Here is an 18,977-nt window from a genome sequence, read left to right on the forward strand (position 1 = left end):
AATCCACATTTAAGTATATTAAATCATTTATTGCCCTCTAGGCACACTAATCAAGGCCCTAAGCCCGATTAGCAAATTCGGGTCGTTACTGTAACACCCTCACTTATTTTCAGTTAAAACCATATTTGAGGTGTTACGTTTTAAAACTATATCATAATTACTTTCAGCGGAAGTCTGGATATTTAAAAAAAAAAAAAAAAACTTATTCCACATTATTTACTTTAAACATAAAGTGTGTCTCAAACTTATTATACATAAGTATTAAATAACCAAATATGTTTTCAAAACATAACTTCACACTTTATTACAAACATCACACTGATAACTGAAATAACCCACAAAAAGGTCGATATGTTCATATGTACAATTCAGGGCCAGGACCATGCTTCAGTTCTCCTTATGTCATTCACTCATTTCTTTCTCTACCTGCAACACAAGACAACTGTGAGCCTAAAGCTCAGTAAGCAAAGTAATGCATGCAATGCTAATAATTACTCAATGTCAAAGGACATACACAACTTCTTTTTAAATTTTGGGCCCCTTAAAATTGTGCACACTGTTTGATTATGCCAATGCCTGCAGGGCTTGTTACACATATCATATAAAATCCCATGGGTTCTCCTCCGGCTAGCCATCACCATAGTAGGGCACATTAAAAACCTTATTCCATCGTTGCCCCGTCGGGCTCAAGAGTTAAGGCGGCCACACACTATGGTGTCAATACATATAACAATAGCTCATATGGAGGAGAAATAAAAACGGAAACATGGCAAATAATATAATTGGTTCACTAAAACCTAGCCCAAATTATTGGGCAGCCACTATAAGCCTACTTTAGGCCTCCGTTTACACTTATTAACACTTTCATTTGCCTTTTCAAAACAGTGGCACTAAACTTAAACTTCTTATTACAACTTTCTTTTATGTTGTACAAAACTTGCAAAGGCATCATATAATTAATCATCATAATATCATGCATGGTCCTATATCATATAATAATTTACCATATCACTATTATGCCATGCATACAGATTTATGATGAAGTGCCAATGTATGTTAATACCACTTACTCACCAAATATTCATATAATGCACACTTTCACATAACATGTAATTCTTGTGTTGCAGTTGAGTACTTTACTTACCTTCTGTCCAAAATATAATTCACCGTGTAACAAGTGGTGTCTTAGGTGTTGATGTGATTATCCTGAAAATGGCATGGATTTCTCATCATAATGATGGCAGTAATACATTGAACTCTCATTTAAAAATACCCATAAAACATCATATCAAATTTCATATCCAAATCATGCCTAAAATACCTTAAACAACCTAGATCGAGCGTTAGATTTATCTTAGACATTTGGAGAAATTTTGACAGAGTTTCCCCTTAATTTTAGCTATCCTCAAATATCAAAATCAACCAATAATCAACATCAAATAACCTGCCATAACCATATATCCCAAATACCAACATAATTCATCATAAAGTTATCACATACCGATTTTGATAAAATTCTAATTTCCTAGAAGATCACCCAAATTAAATGAGTCTCCACATCTATTTAAACATTTATAAACATATATACTATCTTATAAACTCAATCAAATAACCAAAAAAATCAGTATGTACTCCAAGAACCTCGAAAACCTCATAAAACACAAAATTTCACTTACGGAGCAACTTTTCGGCGAAAACAATCTCTTCTAGCTTTTCTAAACCTCAAACCACTTGGAAACCACCAAGAAATATCTTAACAAGAGATAAAACACCATAGATAAGCTCTCAACAAAATTCAAAAACATAGTTTAACTTCCAAGTACAAGAACTTACCATAAAAAGGCTAGAACAAAGCTTAATCCACTTTTTGGCTTTGATTTCACTTGGATCTCCTTAGAATTTCTTCAAACCAGCCAAGAAATGGTTTTTGGTTTTCTTTTCTCTCTGTTTTTCAGAGTCTTGGTCGTGCAAAGTGATAAGGTTGATGAAAATTCTTTATTTTCAATGATTTGGCCTTATTGTATCAAAATTTGACACCTTGCACCTCATCATTTCACCTTTTGACTTATGAAAACCTTATCACTTCAATAATTTCGACTTAATCATCTTCTAGGCCTATTATCCTTATGTGTAAAATACTCATACCAAACCTTAGGTCCATATGAGTTCATACCCAATAGTTATGCTTACCCGATCGAGCGTTGCGCACTTATGCTAAGCTCGTTTTCACTTTGCATCAATACCACTGATTATGTATACCTCCCATCAAGAATTGATCTAATGGTTCTAAAACCATTTTTAATTCATCAATGAATCCTTAATCATACCTCAATTATATTTGGTAAATCCACTAATACTCAATTTTACCCCGAAATACTAGTAATCGACATTGTACTATTTTTCACCACTTAACATCTTTTGCCTTCTATATCTCACTTTCCTCACTTAATTCCATGCCTTGTCCATATTTTTCATACTTTCTTATATCTTGAGCACATCAAACACCCATAAAAGGCAACTCAAATGCCACAAGGTTAATAATATTGAGCATACATATAGACATCACATACACAACTTGTATACTTATACATGAAAACACTTATAAGAATATGCATATGCTCAAATTATACATATTGTATAATATGTAATTCAATGCAATGCAATCATGTGATTATTGGCTATATTATATCAAAATAATGTGGGTGCTACAGTTACAGTGGGGTTCAGTCGCCGCTGAGGGTCTCTTCGGGGGATAGCTTCATCCTCCAGATTGATTCGATGGAAGCAAATTAAAGGGCTAATACCTTTGATATCAGCAAGCGTCCAACCTATCGCAGATTTATGCGTTCGCAGTAGCTCGAGTAACTGCAATTCTTGAGAATTTTGAAGGTTGGACGAGATGATAATTGGAAAGGTTTCACCGTCTCCCAAGAAGGCATGTTTCAAACCCTCGGGAAGTTGGGTCAATTGAACAATTGGAACCTCTTCGGCTGAAGTTTTCGGCTGTGCCCTCTTGCGAGGTTGCCAAAACTGAGTCCTTCTATTGCGTGAGTCTATGCGATCTGATATTGCAAGAGTAGACTCAATAGAGCTCGGACTTTCGTTGTCGGACAGAAGGAGGAGTTCATCAAGATTATCAAAGTTGTTGCGCAATTGAACCTCCTCGGGAATTAAAAAGTCAATCATGAATGTTTAATAGCATTCATCATCTTCTCAGGGTTGTTTCCCAATGTGGAAGATATTGACTTCAAGAGTCATGTTTCCAAACGATATCTTCATTAAACCATTCCGACAATTGATCAAAGCATTTGCAGTAGCAAGGAATGGTCTTCCGAGGATAATAGGAATTTTAGACTCCATGTTCACCACAGATTGGGTATCAAGAATAAGAAAATCCACGGGGTAATAGAATTTTTCAATTTGAACCAATACATCCTCAACGATACCCCTAGGCTTTTTGGTGAAACGATCAGCAAGTTGTAGTACAACAGATGTTGGCTTCATTTCTCCAAGACCGAGTTACGAGTATACAGAATAAGGCATGAGATTGACACTCGCGCCAAGATCAAGTAAGGCTTGGATGACTTCATGGGTCCCAATTTGGCAAGAAATGGTGGGACAACCGAGATCTTTGTAATTTGGCGGTGCCTTTTGTTCAATCACCACACTCACTTGCTCGGTCAAGAAGGCAGTCTTCTTAACATGGTGCTTCCTTTTTGCAGTGCAAAGATCCTTGATGATTTTAGCATAAGCGGGCACTTGCTTAATGATGTGAAGCAGAGGAAGATTAATCTTCACTTGTGTCAAGTGCTCAAGGAGTTCAGCTCGGTTATCAGGAAGTTTCCCAACAGGTTTCAAAGCCTGGGGAAATGGTATCTTTGGAGTGGCATTGAGTGGTGGATTTTCGGAAATGACTTTTGGAATACTGGGAGAGTTGGATTTAATGGGTGGGTCTGGCAAAGTTTTACCGCTTCTCGTCGTGATGGCATTCACTTCCTTGACGTTTTGATCATTTGAATTTGAAGATTGGGCCATGTGTTGGCCTTGAACATTGAATTTCGGTTGGGAAGGGAGTTTGCCTTTTTTCGGAATAGCCAAGGATTCAGTCAATTTTGAGAATTGACATTTCATTTCCTTGATTTCTTCCATCATTTGACGATTCAGTTTGGATTGTTCCTCCATGAATGCATGAAGAGTATTCTCGAGAGAATTTTGTTGTGGATGAGCATTGTATTAAGGTGCAGAATACGCCTTTGATGGTTGAACTTGTTGCTCATTTCTCCATTGGCCTCCAGATGATTGAGCTTGGTTGGAATCTCTCCAACTGAAATTTGGGAGGTTTCTCTAACCAGGGTTGTACGTATGGGAGAATGGCTTGTTATATGCCCCTAAGGCATTGCATTGCTCCTCATAAACCCCCCTCATTTCATTTAAAGCTAAGCAGTCCTTAGCTAAGTGCTCCGTCCCTCCACAAATAAAGCAAGGTTCTTGCAGTTCCGCTTGAGCGATCATGTGCGACTTTTGCCCATTTTTCGTCATTAAGACCTCAAACTGCTTTTTCAAAGCTTCGAGTTGGGTCTTAATACTATTCTCTTCTCGAAGTTGATAGATCCCAGATGGTTTGTGTCGGTTGGTGCTGTCAGTAGCACTTGGACTAGTCCAGGTGTGAGACTTTTTCGCAATTTCTTCGATATATTCAAGAGCATCATCTGGCTCTTTTTCGAGGAATTCACCATTGCATAGCATTTCTACAAATTGGCGCTCACGACTCGTGAGGCCTTCATAGAAGTAACTGACCAAGCGCCAGTTCTCATAGCCATGGTGCGGGCACTGATTTAACATGTCTTTGAATCTTTCCCAGACTTGATAGAACGTTTCATTGTCTTTTTGGGAAAATGTGGAAATCTGTCGTTTTAGACTGTTGGTCTTATGGCTGGGGAAGTGTTTCAGAAATAAAGATTTGGTCATCTCCTCCCATGTTCCAATCGACCTAGGTCTCAAAGAGTACAACCAGCTTTTGGCTTTGTCCTTCAAGGAGAAAGGGAAGAACTTCAGTCGCACAGCATCGGCATTTTCGGCTCGGTTATAGAACGTGGCTACAACCTCCTCGAATTCTCTGATATGCACATATGGGCTTTCGTTTTCCATTCCATGAAATGTAGGCAAGAGTTGAACCATACCAAGTTTAAAGTCTAATGCGGGCATATTAGGAGGGAAGATAATGCATGAAGGAGTGGAAGTGCGAGTAGGATGGAGGTAGTCATTGAGAGTTCTTGGTTGGATTTCATCATTGCGAGCCATTGCGAATGAGTTATTATCAACGAAAGTTTGTGGAGAAGCAGGATTGGTGGAAGGAGTTCCAGTAGGAGTGGCAGATGAATTGGAAGAAGTGTCACTGGAAGTTTCATGATGATTCATCCACTCCCGGAAATCAGAATTAGATTTATTTTATGTCTCCTTTTTTTTTTTATTTTTTATTTTTGTTAAACTTGTTCCTAGGTAGATTTGGAGGTTTTCGGGTGATCTCCAACGCCTTACTAGAACTCCCCGAGGTTACTGAGTAAGTATGGTGGATCACAAGTCAACCTTTTCGACCAAACAACCTTTAAGCAGAATGAGATTGTTTATTTTGACAGAACAAGCTTGGTTTTCTTATAGTAATAAGTTCAACAATGTAATAGTGCAAAGGTAGATGCTCGAAATGTTCCCAGGCCGATTGGGAAGGTTGCCAAGGTACCGCTTTAGAGCCACACTTGCCTAGACAGAACTCCCCGAGGTTCCTAGGTAAGTGTGGAGGGTAACGCTATCACAAACCTTATTTAACAACCAATCTTTCTAGACAGAACTATATCGGTTTCTACCATTTGTAATATTACACAATTGTTCCCAATACTAAGAGTTTTATGAACAATTTTAGGCAATTTTATTTTATTTTATTTTTTTGTAAAACCTAAATTCTAAGGAAAACTAAGGCAAAGGAAAAGAAAAACCTAAACTAAGTAACAAAATAATAAAAAAAAAACACAAAACAAAATAAAATAAAGAAACGAAAATTAAAGTGAAGAGAAAATAGCAAGCTTAATCAATTTTTTTTTCAAATATGTATTAAATTAAAAAAAATAGAATAGAAATTAAGAAAGAAAAATGGAGTAAGAATTAGCTAAAAAAAATAATTATATAAATATATATATATAGTTTTTTTTAAACAAAAAGAGAGGCAAATGGAAAAGAAAAAAAAAAGAAATAGAAATAAGAATAAATATATATTTTTTTTTAGTTTTTGCTTTTTTTTTTTTTAGTTTTTTTTATAGATATGTATATATATATATGAATATAATTTTTTTTTTTTGGTTACCGAAAAAAAAAGTGTAGAAGAGAAGAAAAATATATATATATAAATAAAGAATTTTTTTTTTATTTTTTTTCTTTTTATTTTTGTTATAATAATAATCTAATTAATAAAAAAATAGTAAATAAAAAAAATACTAACACAATATTTATTCCAACAAAAACACAAATAAAGTTACTAATATTTTTGTAAAAATTTCACTAAACCTTTGAAAATTACCTCCCCGGCAACGGCGCCAAAATTTGTTTAACGCCCAAAATGTGACAACCTCTAAGCGGTGGTTGTAGTATAATCGGGCGATCAATCCACAAGGAGGTAACCTAAAATCAAAAGATTAGTAGAAAATAACACAAAAAGTTAGTAACAAGAAATAAATAAAATTGTAAATGGAAAGAGATTTGAGATTTTGGTATTGTATTTTTTTGATGAAATGATAAAGTGAGATTGGTGAGATAAATGTAAGATGTAATCAAGAGTTTGAGAAATGGAAAGGTTTCAAGAATCCTCCATATGCTTGCTTAGTTACTTGGTTACTTGATTTACAAAAATACACAAGTAAATAGTTCACATCCCAACATTTACTTGGAAAATCTAACATTAAAGTTCATATTCTTTTCTAACAAAAGTCCATTTGAGTTATAAAGTTCTTTACTTTAAAAACACAAAGTTAATCTTATGAAAAATCTAAAAATGACAAAATACCCAAGGGCAATAATGCAATAGAAGATTAGACATAAAATTATGTTTCAATATTACTTTTACTAATTAGAAGCACATAGAAAGAGCATGACTAATCCTATATACTATTAGCATAAGTAAATAAAGATAACAAAATAAAGATAGAGATGAAAGAACATAAATAACTCAAATATATTACATTAAAAACATAGTAAATCAAAGTAGCAAAATAACATTACTTGCATATGGAATCATCCCTAACCTTCCTAGGAAGATTAGGCCATTATGCTCATGATTCTCACAAAATTCTAAGAAGAAAATATGAGAAGAAAGTGAGTAGAAATTTTGCTATAGTTTCTCTACTCTAAAAATTACATACCAAATGTGAAGAAAGTGTCCCTATTTATAGATGGAGAAAAGGACTAAAAAGAAATTAAACAACAAAATGGAGTTTACAAAATAAATCTTAAATATTAATAATAAAATATGATTTTGAAAAATCAAATCTTATTATTAATATTACCCTAGCTATTTTTGTGTATAGTCAAAATGCTCTTTTTCTAAAATACCACAAAAACATGATCTTTAAAGCTCAAAATAGCAATTTACAAAGCTCAATACCCACAAAACATGGCTGGTGACACAAGAGGGTTTTGACCCATTTCCAGCCAATGAGGGAGTGCCACGTAGGCACTAGCTAGGAGAGGAGAGAGTTGGGTCTGGTGGGCTTGATGCTTTGGGTGTGCATTTGGATTGGACTCAAATTGGGTCTCAGCAGAAGGAAGCAAAGAATGAAGGCTGGGCCTGGAGATGCATGGAGATGCATTTGCATTTGGGCCTGGAGTGCTTAAGATATATGCTGGGGTCTTTGGCAGGGATCAATTGGTGAGGCAAGCTGCTAGAAACGGGCTGGTACGCTGCCTTGGAGGAGATGATGCGAACAGGTGGCGCGAGACGAGTTGCTGGCAGGCTGGGTAGCTGTTGGCGTGGCGAGCTGTGGCGGTGACACGTGGCGGCTGGGCAAAGAGAAGAGAGAGCTTGCTGCTGGGCTTGGGCCAAAAAAAATGGGCTCCTTCACTTCAAAAATGCCACATTCCCTTTTGTTTTTCAGATTTAACTCTTTCTTTATTCTTTCTTTTTCCTTATGCCAAAATACCAATTAATTCCTACAAAATAACAATAAATTAAATCATGATCAAATATTTTCATCCATAAAATATATCATATTAATTAAATGAAAATAATAATCAAAACTTAATTTATTTTGGCATTTAAAATCAATAAAGGTGCACTTTTCACCTCTAATCATTTCTCCAACCAGGGTTGTACGTATGGGAGAATGACTTGTTATATGCCCCTAAGGCGTTGCATTGCTCCTCATAAACCCCCCTCATTTCATTCAAAGCTAAGCAGTCCTTAGCTAAGTGCTCCGTCCCTCCACAAACAAAGCAAGGTTCTTGCGGTTCCGCTTGAGCGATCATGTGCGATTTTTGGCCATTTTTCGTCATTAAGACCTCAATCTGCTTTTTCAAAGCTTTGAGTTGGGCCTTAACACTATCCTCTTCTCGAAGTTGATAGATCCCAGATGGCTTGTGTCGGTTGGTGCTGTCAGTAGCACTTGGACCAGTCCAGGTGTGAGACTTTTTTGCGGTTTCTTCAAGATATTCAAGAGCATCGTCTGACTCTTTTTTGAGGAATTGACCAATGCATAACATTTCTACAAACTGATGCTCACAACTCGTGAGGCCTTCATAGAAGTAACTGACCAAACGCTAGTTCTCATTTCCATGGTGCAAGCACTGATTCAACAAATCTTTGAATCTTTCCCAGACTTGATAGAACGTTTCATTGTCCTTTTGGGAAAATGTGGAAATCCGTCGTTTTAGACTGTTGGTCTTATGGCTGGGGAAGTGTTTCAGAAATAAAGATTTGGTCATCTCCTCCCATGTTCCAATCGACCTAGGTCTCAAAGAGTATAACCAACTTTTGGCTTTGTCTTTCAAGGAGAAAGGGAAAAACTTTAGTCGCACAACATCGACATTTTCGGCTCAGTTATAGAAAGTGGCTACTACCTCCTCGAATTCTCTGATATGCACGTATGGGCTTTCGTTTTCCATTCCATGAAATGTGGGCAAGAGTTGAATCATGACAGGTTTAAAGACTAATGTGGGCATATTAGGAGGGAAGATACTGCATGAAGGAGTGGAGGTGCGAGTAGGATGGAGGTAGTCATTGATAGTTCTTGGTTGGATTTCATCATTGCGAGCCATTGTGAATGGGTTTTTTTTTTTTGGTGAATAAGAATGATTATATTGCTCAAAATCAATCATGTACACTGTTGGATTTCTGTTGGAGTTATCTACCCCTATATGACTTCCACTCCATATACCTAACTTATATCCATGTATCTAACTTTACAACTTTTGAATCCAGTCATTATCGCTATCTTGTTTCCCCTTGTACATTAATACAGTAAGTTTCAATTTCAACTCTGTTTTGATTCTCTCTAAAGTATGATTTACATGCCAAATCTTGCATGACCACAAGGCATCATTTCGGAATCTCCATAGATGGTATACTAATGGAGAGACAGCTGCAATGCAGAACCTTCTCCTGAGTTTGCTGAAGTATTTCGCCTTGGAAATCCATTGCAGTAACTTGTAAAAATTCTCTGTTTGTGCTCGGCAGCCTAGCCATTCCTTCATCTTCACTAGACACTGTTTGCTGTAAGTACATTGAAAAAAAAGATGAGAAATCTCTTCATTGTGATCCCCACACAGCAAACATAGCTTGTCCATTTCATGCCAAAACCTACTGAGATACTCTCTGGTTCTCAGTTTCTGATGCATAGCTAGCCAAAGTATGTATCTGTGCTTCGGAATACTACACCTCTCCTAGACATATTTACTCCATTGAACCTTGGTTTGTTGTTCATATAATATTGAGTGTCTCGTTTGAACACTATACTTCATTGCTATAAATGATGACCTGTCCATTTTTGCTCTGAACAATTCCTTAATTTCTACAATTTTCCTCCAATACCAGCTGCAATTTTGTTGCACTGGGTAAGTCCACCAGTCCATGCTTTGCAAATAGATACTATGAATCCACCGTACCCATAGATTATCCTTCTTAGATGCTATTGCCCATACATACTTTCCCAAAGTAGCAAAATTCCATTCCAATATTCTCCTGAAGCCTAATCCTCCTGCTGATTTTGGTGTGCATACGGTAGACCAGGCAACTGCTCCTGGACTATGAGAATCAGCCACTCCCTTCCAAAGAAAGGCCCTGCAAATGGCTTCAATATCCTTCAATAACTTTTTTGGCAACACCATAATTTGAGCCCAATAAGAGTGTATTGACAGCAAGACTGAATTTATCAGAATAGCTCTAACACTATAAGATAGGTTCCTAGAACTCCACTGTTGAATTCTAGCTACCATCTTTTCTAGTATAATCCCACATTCAGCATTTGTTATGCGCTTAGAACAGATGGGGATGCCCAGGTATCTGAAAGGTAAGGAAGCTTGACTGAAACTGGAAGCCTGCACCACTCTATCAATCTCTGAACCAGACATACCACTGCAATATATTGCAGATTTAGCTTCATTTGGAAAGAGTCCCGAAGTCTTCGAGAAAAGTTTGAGTCCCCTAAGCATCCATAGGATAGATACAAAGTCTCCATGACTGAATAATAGAATATCATCAGCAAAGCAAAGATGGTTCAATTTCAAACTTGTGCATCTATCATGGAATTTATAACCTGGAGAAGAACTAACTTTAAGCATAATCCTAGACAGATACTCCATACCAAGCACAAATAATAGGGGAGATAACGGATCACCTTGCCTTAGTCCTCTTTTGGCCTAAAAAAAAACCATTTAGTGAGCCATTAATCATCAGTGAAAATCTAGGAGAGCGAACACATACCATGATAAGTTGTATAAATTCCTGAGGAAACTGAAATTCAGTGAGCATTTCTTCAATAAAATCCCATTCTATAGTATCATATGCTTTCCTCAAATCCAATTTGATCATGCAACTTGGCCTACAACTTTGCCTCCCATAATATCGAACTAAGTCTTGACATATCATGATATTATGAGCTATATATCTTCCATGTACAAATCCCCCTTGATTTTCTGCAATTATTTCTGGTAACACTTGCCGAATTCTTGAGCATATCATCTTAGAGGCAACTTTATATATGACATTACAACAAAAGATGGGTCTAAAGTCACACACTATATCAGGGCATATATTTTTGGGAATGAGTGTAATGGTTGTGTTATTAATCTCCTTAAGAAGCTTACCCGAATTCAGGAATGACAACACTGCTGTAGTAACCTCCGGACCCACCAAAGTCCAATTGTCTTGATAAAAGTAACTGCTAAATCCATCTGGGCCTGGTGCTTTCAATCCTGGGATGCCAAACATAACAACCTTAACCTCCTGAGTTGAATAACCTCTTGTGATATTCTGAATCTGAGCTGTATTTAAAACTGGTCCAAGCTTCATAATTGACCGAGAAACTGTTTTCCTGTGTACCATAGTTGTCCCCAACAAACTTTGGTAATAATCCAAGAAGGCTTTTTTAATATCAGTAGGAGAGTCTACCCAAACCCCTGCCTCAGTCTTAATAGACAGTATCCTATTCTGAATTCTCCTAGCCTTAAGAGAAGCATGAAAGACGTGTGTATTTTCATCACCATTAACCATCCAAGCCACTTTAGCTTTCTGAGCTAAGAAACTCAGATAAGCTTTATGACAAAACAGAAATTGTTCTCTAGCTAGCTATTCTTGAGTAATCAACCTATCATTTAACGGGTCCTTCTGCAATTGTTCCTGAACATCCTTCAAAGTTAACCCCGCCTTAAACTCTGCCTGCTGAATGTCCGAGAAGCCTTCTCTTTTTATAGTCAAAAGAACCTGCTTCAATCTTTTTAGTTTAGAGACTACCTGAAACATTGGAGAGCCCACAACTGAAAAATTCCAATTAGTTTGTATTTTTTCTTCATAACCAGGTGCCTCTTTCCACATTCGAAAATACCTAAAAGGCTTCTTCTCCCCCTGAATCTCGAAAGAAAAATTAACCAAAATCGGACTATGGTCAAAAACTCCTTCTGGTAAGAACACAGCCTCTGAGTTAGGAAATTGGTCAATCCATTGTGAGTTCACTACAGCTCTATCAATCTTTGAATACACCCTCTCCTTAGCTCTCTGTTTATTATTCCAAGTATAATAGCACCCTGAAAATTTCAGGTCTTCCAACTGACAGAATTGCAAACACTGTAGAAAATTACTTGACAACTTAGTGGTAGTCTTTTTGCCAATTCTATCTTGTAGTGAAAGAATTTCATTGAAATCACCTATCACCATCCAAGGTTCAGTGATACCACCAGCCAATTCTTGTAAATCCTTCCATAGCTGCTCCCTGAAAGACTCAACATTATAGCCATATACAAAGGTGACCAAAAATCTGCCTGTTTTATTTGGAACCTGTACAACACAATGAATTAGTTGTGCAGTACATAGCTTGATATCCAAGGAGAAAACTCTTGGGTTCCAAGCAATTATTATCCTACCCTTATCAACCCAAGAATTATTGTTCGTGAAACACCACCCAGAAAATAAACTGGTATATATAGAACCCATATTCTTATTTTTCACTTTTGTTTCGAGCAGACTAACCAAGCCAACCTTCTTTGAAAGAATCATCTGCCTAATCTCCCTATGTTTTTGTTGGCTGTTAATCCCCCGTATATTCCATGTAAGTATTCTATCCATTATGTGTAGAGGGTCCTCCCCCCTCTCTTCCTGTTTTACTCCCTTGTGACAGTTCAATCTCAGAATCCTCATCCAGCAGACCAAACTTGTTATTCACAGTCATTTGATTAACTATAAATTCCTGTATCTTAGCTCCTTTGGTAACTGCCTGAAATCCATCTTCATCCACAGTAGCTTTATTTGCATTTGGTTCGAAGACCCTCTGTTTTGGAACCCATTCCTGCTTGACTGCCTTATTCTTCCTACAAATATGAGCTTCATGTCCTAGACCAGAGCAATTCGTGCATATAGTGGGTTTCCATTCATACTCCACAAAAATATCCACTTCCTGGTCCAATTCATTCCAGAAACTGATTCGAGCTGGAAATTCTTGTTTCATGGTCACTTCAATAAGAATCCTAGGATAAGTTAACCGATCTCTGTTCTTGGTAATAGCATCAACTTGGATTGCTTTCCCAATTTGACCCACTATCTTGAAAAGTGACCTCTCACCCCAATATTTGAGATCTAGACCACCCAATTGAACCCAAGTCGGAATTGAATCAATATCTTCTTTAGAAAAATCATTGACTGGGTTCCAAGGTTTCATTATCAGAGGTTTCCTCCCAAAAAACAAATATCCTCCATCCAAAATTCTATTCCTCATTTCCATAGATAAAAATCGGATGATAAAAATACCTGATGAGAGAATCCCAACTTTGTCTACTTGATCTTTCCATAATCTCCTCACAAAGCCTTCCAGAATTCGAATTGGTGGGTTTGCACCAAGCACATAGCATACTATGGAAGATTTCCAGTAATTCACCTCGTCTGCTATGTCCTCATCATCAATTTTAACTCCTGAAGTCCTCCCCTGACTCATAACACATGTTCCTGCAGTACTCTTCTCTTTGGCCCCAGAAGAAGTGACATTAAGAGGATTAGTCTGTAAAATCAGAGACAGAACAGCCTTACCCATACCAACATCTTGCATGACTTGTTTAGAGGTCGATAACCAGCCATCCACATTCTGACAGATTCCTTTGCTCGACGCTGGAGTAGAACCACCATGAGCTCGCATAACTTCTTCACCTTGTTCATCCTCTGACAACTCCAATTCTTTAATCCCTAGAATAGCATCCATAGATCATGTTTTGATGACTCTATCAGAGGATGTAGGACCTTTTTTCTTGGCCTTGCCCTTCGATTTGCTTTTCCCCCCAACCTTTGATCCCCTTGCCATGGCACCGATGAGAACACCGAGAGAGAGAAAAGCGCGTGAATGGGTTATTATCAGTGAAAGTTTGTGGAGAAGCAGGATTAGTGGAAGGAGTTCCGGTAGGAGTGGCAGATGAATTGGAAGAAGTGTCACTGGAAGTTTCGTGATGATTCATCCACTCTCGGAAATCAGAATTATATTTATTTTATGTCTTTTTTTTTATATATTTTTTGTTAAACTTGTTCCCATGTAGATTTGGAGGTTTTCAAGTGATCTCCAACGCCTTCCTAGAACTCCCCGAGATTACTAAGTAAGTATGGTGGATCACAAGTCAACTTTTTCGACCAAACAACCTTTAAGCAGAGTAAAATTGCTTATTTTGATAGAATAAGCTTGGTTTTCTTATAGTAATAAGTTCAACAATGTAATAGTGCAAAGGTAAATGCTCGAAATGTTCCCAGGCTGATTGGGAAGGTTGCCAAGGTACCGCTTTAGACCCACACTTGCCTAGACAGAACTCCCCGAGGTTCCCAGGTAAGTGTGGAGGGTAACGCTATCACAAACCTTATTTAGCAACCAATCTTTCTAGACAGAACAATATCAGTTTCTACCATTTGTAATATTACACAATTGTTCCCAATACTAAGCGTTTTATGAACAATTTTATGCAATTTTATGTTTTTTTTTTTTTTTTTTTTTGGAAAACCTAAATTCTAAGGAAAACTAAAGCAAAGAAAATAAAAGCCTAAATTAAGCAACAAAATAAACAACACAAAAATAAAATAAAGAAAAGAGAATTAAAGTGAAGATAGAATAGCAAGCTTATTTTATTTTTTCAAATATGTATTAAACTAATAATATAGAAAATAAATTAAGAAAGAAAAATGGAGTAAGAATTAGCTAAAAAAAAAAAAGATAATTATATAAATATATATGGTTTTTTTTTAACCAAAAGAGAGGAAAATGGAAAAAAGATATAAGAAATAATATATATGTAAGAATATATTTTTTTGGGTTTTTTTTTATAGATATGTATATTCCGTTCACGGAACGGTTCAGTCATAAAATAGTCAAAGGGGGCCCCAATTTGTACTACTATTCGACTGACATTGTAACACTATTTCTGATAAAAAGTGAGGCTAAATAGTATAGTTTGTCCCATCGAACAGTTAATGCAACTGTGCAAGCCACCGGAGATAACCGGTTTTATATTATTTTATGTGAATAGTTACACGTTGGGGGTGGTTTTCTGGTAATTGTACTTCTTGAACTTTTGGTAATTTGTAGCTTCATAACATATTTGTTGTTTTTTTACATTGACTGTACATTTAGTACATTGTTCTTACTATTTTGCACATTGTTTATGATTTCGCAACACATACTGTTTAACACAGGTAGATGGGCCAGTCCGAGTCCATGAGCATGGCCCAAACGAAAAGGGTCTATTATAGTGAAATAAACTTTAAAATTGAGATTTTTTTTATTAGGCCCAAAGTTATGAATGGGGCACGTAAGATAAATTTTTGTAATGAAGATGTTTTATTTAATATATCTTCCCCTTTTGTTATGTTACCAGCAGACAAAGTAGTGATCAATTAATATATTAGAAGACGTAGTATTGAATGTTGTAGTGAAAAGTTAGTAAAACAATGAGGACTGCTAAAATCAAAACTAATTAACACTATTTTTTTATCCTAATTAACGATAAAGATAACAATATTATTAGTTTACTTAATAGAATAATATTGGTAAATTTGTAATAGTAATAAACAAGTTTGGTGAGTTGCATTAACGATGAATTTTTTTTTGTTTTTTTTATCCTAATTAATTACCTAATTCATATTAATATTATGCTTTAAACATGGTTTTAATGATTTTATGCCTATTTGGTGAGAAGCATATATACTTTAAGCAATCAATTAAAAAAGCTAACAAAGTTACTTACTATTAAAATCTCGTAAGTATAGATAGTAGGCTCGAATCTACACGATATGATTAAGTAAGTGTAATTATGTCATATTTTGTAATCCTTCATTTTAATTGTGAAGATGAATATTTTTACTAATTTACTCTTTAATGTACAATTAATGAAATTTCAATAATAGTGATACGCATGGTATATAATGAAGAGAAAGAAAAGAAACGATTACAGTTAATTTGTTATCTAATTTTATCAATTAGAGTGAAGCGTCACTAAAAAAGGAACGTATATTTAGGATTGGTCATTTGATTATCATTAATCTACATTTCTAAAACATTACAAATATGATTGAACTGCCATAATCAATAATTTTATACCATTGAAACAAATATACTATTTAGCTACAATTTGAATTCACTTACATTAATGCAATTGTTATACTAATTCAGCCACCTAAACCATTACAAAACACTTTAACTGTTAAGTAGGACAGAAAGCCTACAAAAATAGACACTTAATCAATTTGCACTATCATTCTGTCATAAAGTTCGATGGTCATCTAGATTCGTCGAATTTAGCCGAATGCTAAGCTCTCTTACTTGGTGAGGGTTGTTGACTGTGAGGAAGCGGTAGACCGACCAGCTGAGGGAATGTTCTTCGATTGTGGTCTGCAGAATAACAGTTCGAACACTTCCTTTTAGTTTTAACGGCTCCATCCGACATATATATCGTAACATTGTCCCTATTGTTTCTTGCATAGGCGGATCCTTTAGTTCTACAAGGTGTTGGGTCCCTGGTAATATTTTCATTTTCTTGATAGGTTTGATATCTTCCCGAGTCATTGTCACCGGTGTTTGATTCCAATGGAACTGCATCCTTGAACATTGCAGTTAGTGTTGCCACTTCTTGTTTCGTTTTGGTGTAAGATTGCTCAGACTTGGAAGCGTAATAGCTCAAAAAGTTTGTATCCAAAGCGAGGGATGCCTACCTAGCCATTTCAAATAACTGTTGCTTTTCTGTGGAGTGTTGCTTTAGTTCAGGGGGAGGTCTGCTTTTGCATTCTTACTCCACCGTTTCAGCAGGTGAGACTGTGGTACTATCTTCATATGACGGTATTTCATTACGGCCCAAATATGTCTACACGGATAGCCATCTGTCTCAAAAAGCAAGCAGTGACAGGTGAATGTCTCCTCTTGTGGGTGGTAATGAACGTTGTACACTCTATCATCGTGTTGGAACTTTGACAAACTGTAGGAGAATGATTCACCGTTGTCTTCACAATTGTTGACAAAGTACGCATGTTCCGCTTTGATTTTATCAGCCACTTTATAGTACATATTTCTAGTGTATAATTTGGCACACTGCTCATGGTACGTCTTAAGAGCATTTTTGGGACCTGGTATTGGAGGACTACTGTGTCGACTATTGTAATCATCTTCTCTCTCGACGTGCCTCAAATTTGTCATAGCAACGTCAATCGAGGTAACGAATTCATGGAGACTATAACTTGCATGTAGGAATTTTTTAATACTTGAATTCATGGACTCACATCTTTGGTTGGTCCGCATTCCGGCGACAAATTTCCCTCTTAGGTATGTCTCTGCCCATGAACGAAGACTGTGATAAGTGTTGGTGCACCATTGGCTAGAATGGAGGTCAAAATTGTGTATTAATTCCCCCCATTTTTGCATGAATTCCTCTATTGTGTAATAGTTGTACATGACATCTTGAAATCCTTGTAAGAATCGGGGGTCTTTTGAAATTTTTAAAGCGTTGGTACACAGGTGCCACGCACACAACCGATGAGTTGCATTTGGGAAGTACTTCAAGACAGCATTTTTGATAGCTCCATCTCCATCTGTCACCAAAACCTTTGGTGTTACATGATTGTGGCATTCAATAAATTTGTCAAGCAACCAAAAGTAAGTTTGCTCATCCTCGGAGTTAAGCAGTGCCATTCCAAATATGCAGGTCTTGAAATGATGATTGACGCCCAAAATAATTGTCAGGGGTTTATTATATTTGTTTGTCATATATGTTGTGTCAAATCCAATAACCTCACCGAATGCGACGAAATCCCGTCGAGAATATCTGTCCGCCCAGAATAGGTTCCCCAATCTGTTGTCCACGTCACATTGATATTGAATGAAGAAATTTGGATCCCTCTTTGACAGACAATCCAAATATCCCAAAGCACCATCTGAATCTGTACATCTTTTCTCTTTTCTTTTGACATGGGCGACCTTGTTGTAAACGTCTCGTAGCTGGCAAGGCATTCTTTCGTACCCAGCAGACTGCATTGCCAAGTGGGAGATGATGTGTGAAGTTCTTATCCCAACTTGGTTCATTGACCTCACTTGAGAAACTAGGGTTTCTGACACGGAACGGTTTGATCTCAGAAATCGCAACTCATCTAATGATGCCTTGTCATGGTTGTGCAGAGGTTGGAATTCCTTGCAAATCCACAGACTCTCATCGCCCATCATTACGACTTGAAAACTAGCTTGGCAACCAGTCCTAGTAATAGATGTTTTTTGTTTGCTCCCACCAGCCTTATCAATTTCCATGTGTTTGCGGAAACCTTCTTTTGAACATACCCATTTTCTCATGGTGATGTTCCCATTTTTTTTCCGTACATCTTCTTTGCGAACACTGAAGCCTACCCACAAAGAGTATGTGTAATAAAAATCCTCCCACTCTTCAAGGGACTCCAAGACCTTTCCCTGGACATCCTCCGTCTCAATATCATTTGCGAGTTTCTCAATCCCCAAAGATTGTAGTATATTTTCCCAATTTGATGTTTCTTGCAAACTTCCTACCTCGTCCATATTTAAGTTAAATCTGGGAAAGAAAATCCAAGTTTTAGGCAATATATTATGAATAGAGTTATTGTATGTTTTACATAGCCCATTATACATACAATTTGACCTGTAAACTCAGTCGATATTGGTGAAAAGCTTGATATTACAAAGGTGTGTAAAAACATGGCACAAATGTGAAACTGGATTTTCAAAATAGAAGAAAATTCCTATTATTATAAT

General features: G+C 36.6%; 1 protein-coding gene, 1 long non-coding RNA gene and 2 other non-coding genes across 4 annotated transcripts; 2 read left to right on the top strand and 2 right to left on the bottom strand.

Moving 5' to 3' along the window:
• Positions 1-244: 244 nt before the first annotated feature.
• LOC133793791 (uncharacterized) lies at positions 245-1,980 on the bottom strand. The gene is made up of 3 exons (XR_009874957.1): positions 1,834-1,980; positions 1,145-1,206; positions 245-426 (listed from the first exon to the last, which is right to left on the bottom strand). It is a non-coding gene; the product is annotated as an uncharacterized LOC133793791 (long non-coding RNA).
• Positions 1,981-4,813: 2,833 nt separating this feature from the next.
• Positions 4,814-4,920, top strand: LOC133799001 (small nucleolar RNA R71). The gene has a single exon (XR_009876211.1). It is a non-coding gene; the product is annotated as a small nucleolar RNA R71 (small nucleolar RNA).
• A 3,889-nt stretch (positions 4,921-8,809) lies between these two features.
• Positions 8,810-8,916, top strand: LOC133799090 (small nucleolar RNA R71). Its single transcript, XR_009876294.1, has one exon. It is a non-coding gene; the product is annotated as a small nucleolar RNA R71 (small nucleolar RNA).
• Positions 8,917-16,967: 8,051 nt separating this feature from the next.
• LOC133795398 (protein FAR1-RELATED SEQUENCE 5-like) lies at positions 16,968-18,764 on the bottom strand. Its single transcript, XM_062232847.1, has one exon. The coding sequence runs from the start codon at positions 18,762-18,764 to the stop codon at positions 16,968-16,970; it is 1,797 nt and encodes a 598-aa protein (XP_062088831.1).
• Between the last annotated feature and the right edge of the window lie 213 nt (positions 18,765-18,977).

Source organism: Humulus lupulus, chromosome 8 (assembly GCF_963169125.1).
Source record: "Humulus lupulus chromosome 8, drHumLupu1.1, whole genome shotgun sequence".
NCBI lineage: Eukaryota > Viridiplantae > Streptophyta > Magnoliopsida > Rosales > Cannabaceae > Humulus > Humulus lupulus.

Excerpts from the sequence above, each read along its gene's own strand:
- LOC133795398 (XM_062232847.1), bottom strand. The coding sequence starts at position 18,764 with ATGGACGAGGTAGGAAGTTTGCAAGAAACATCAAATTGGGAAAATATA.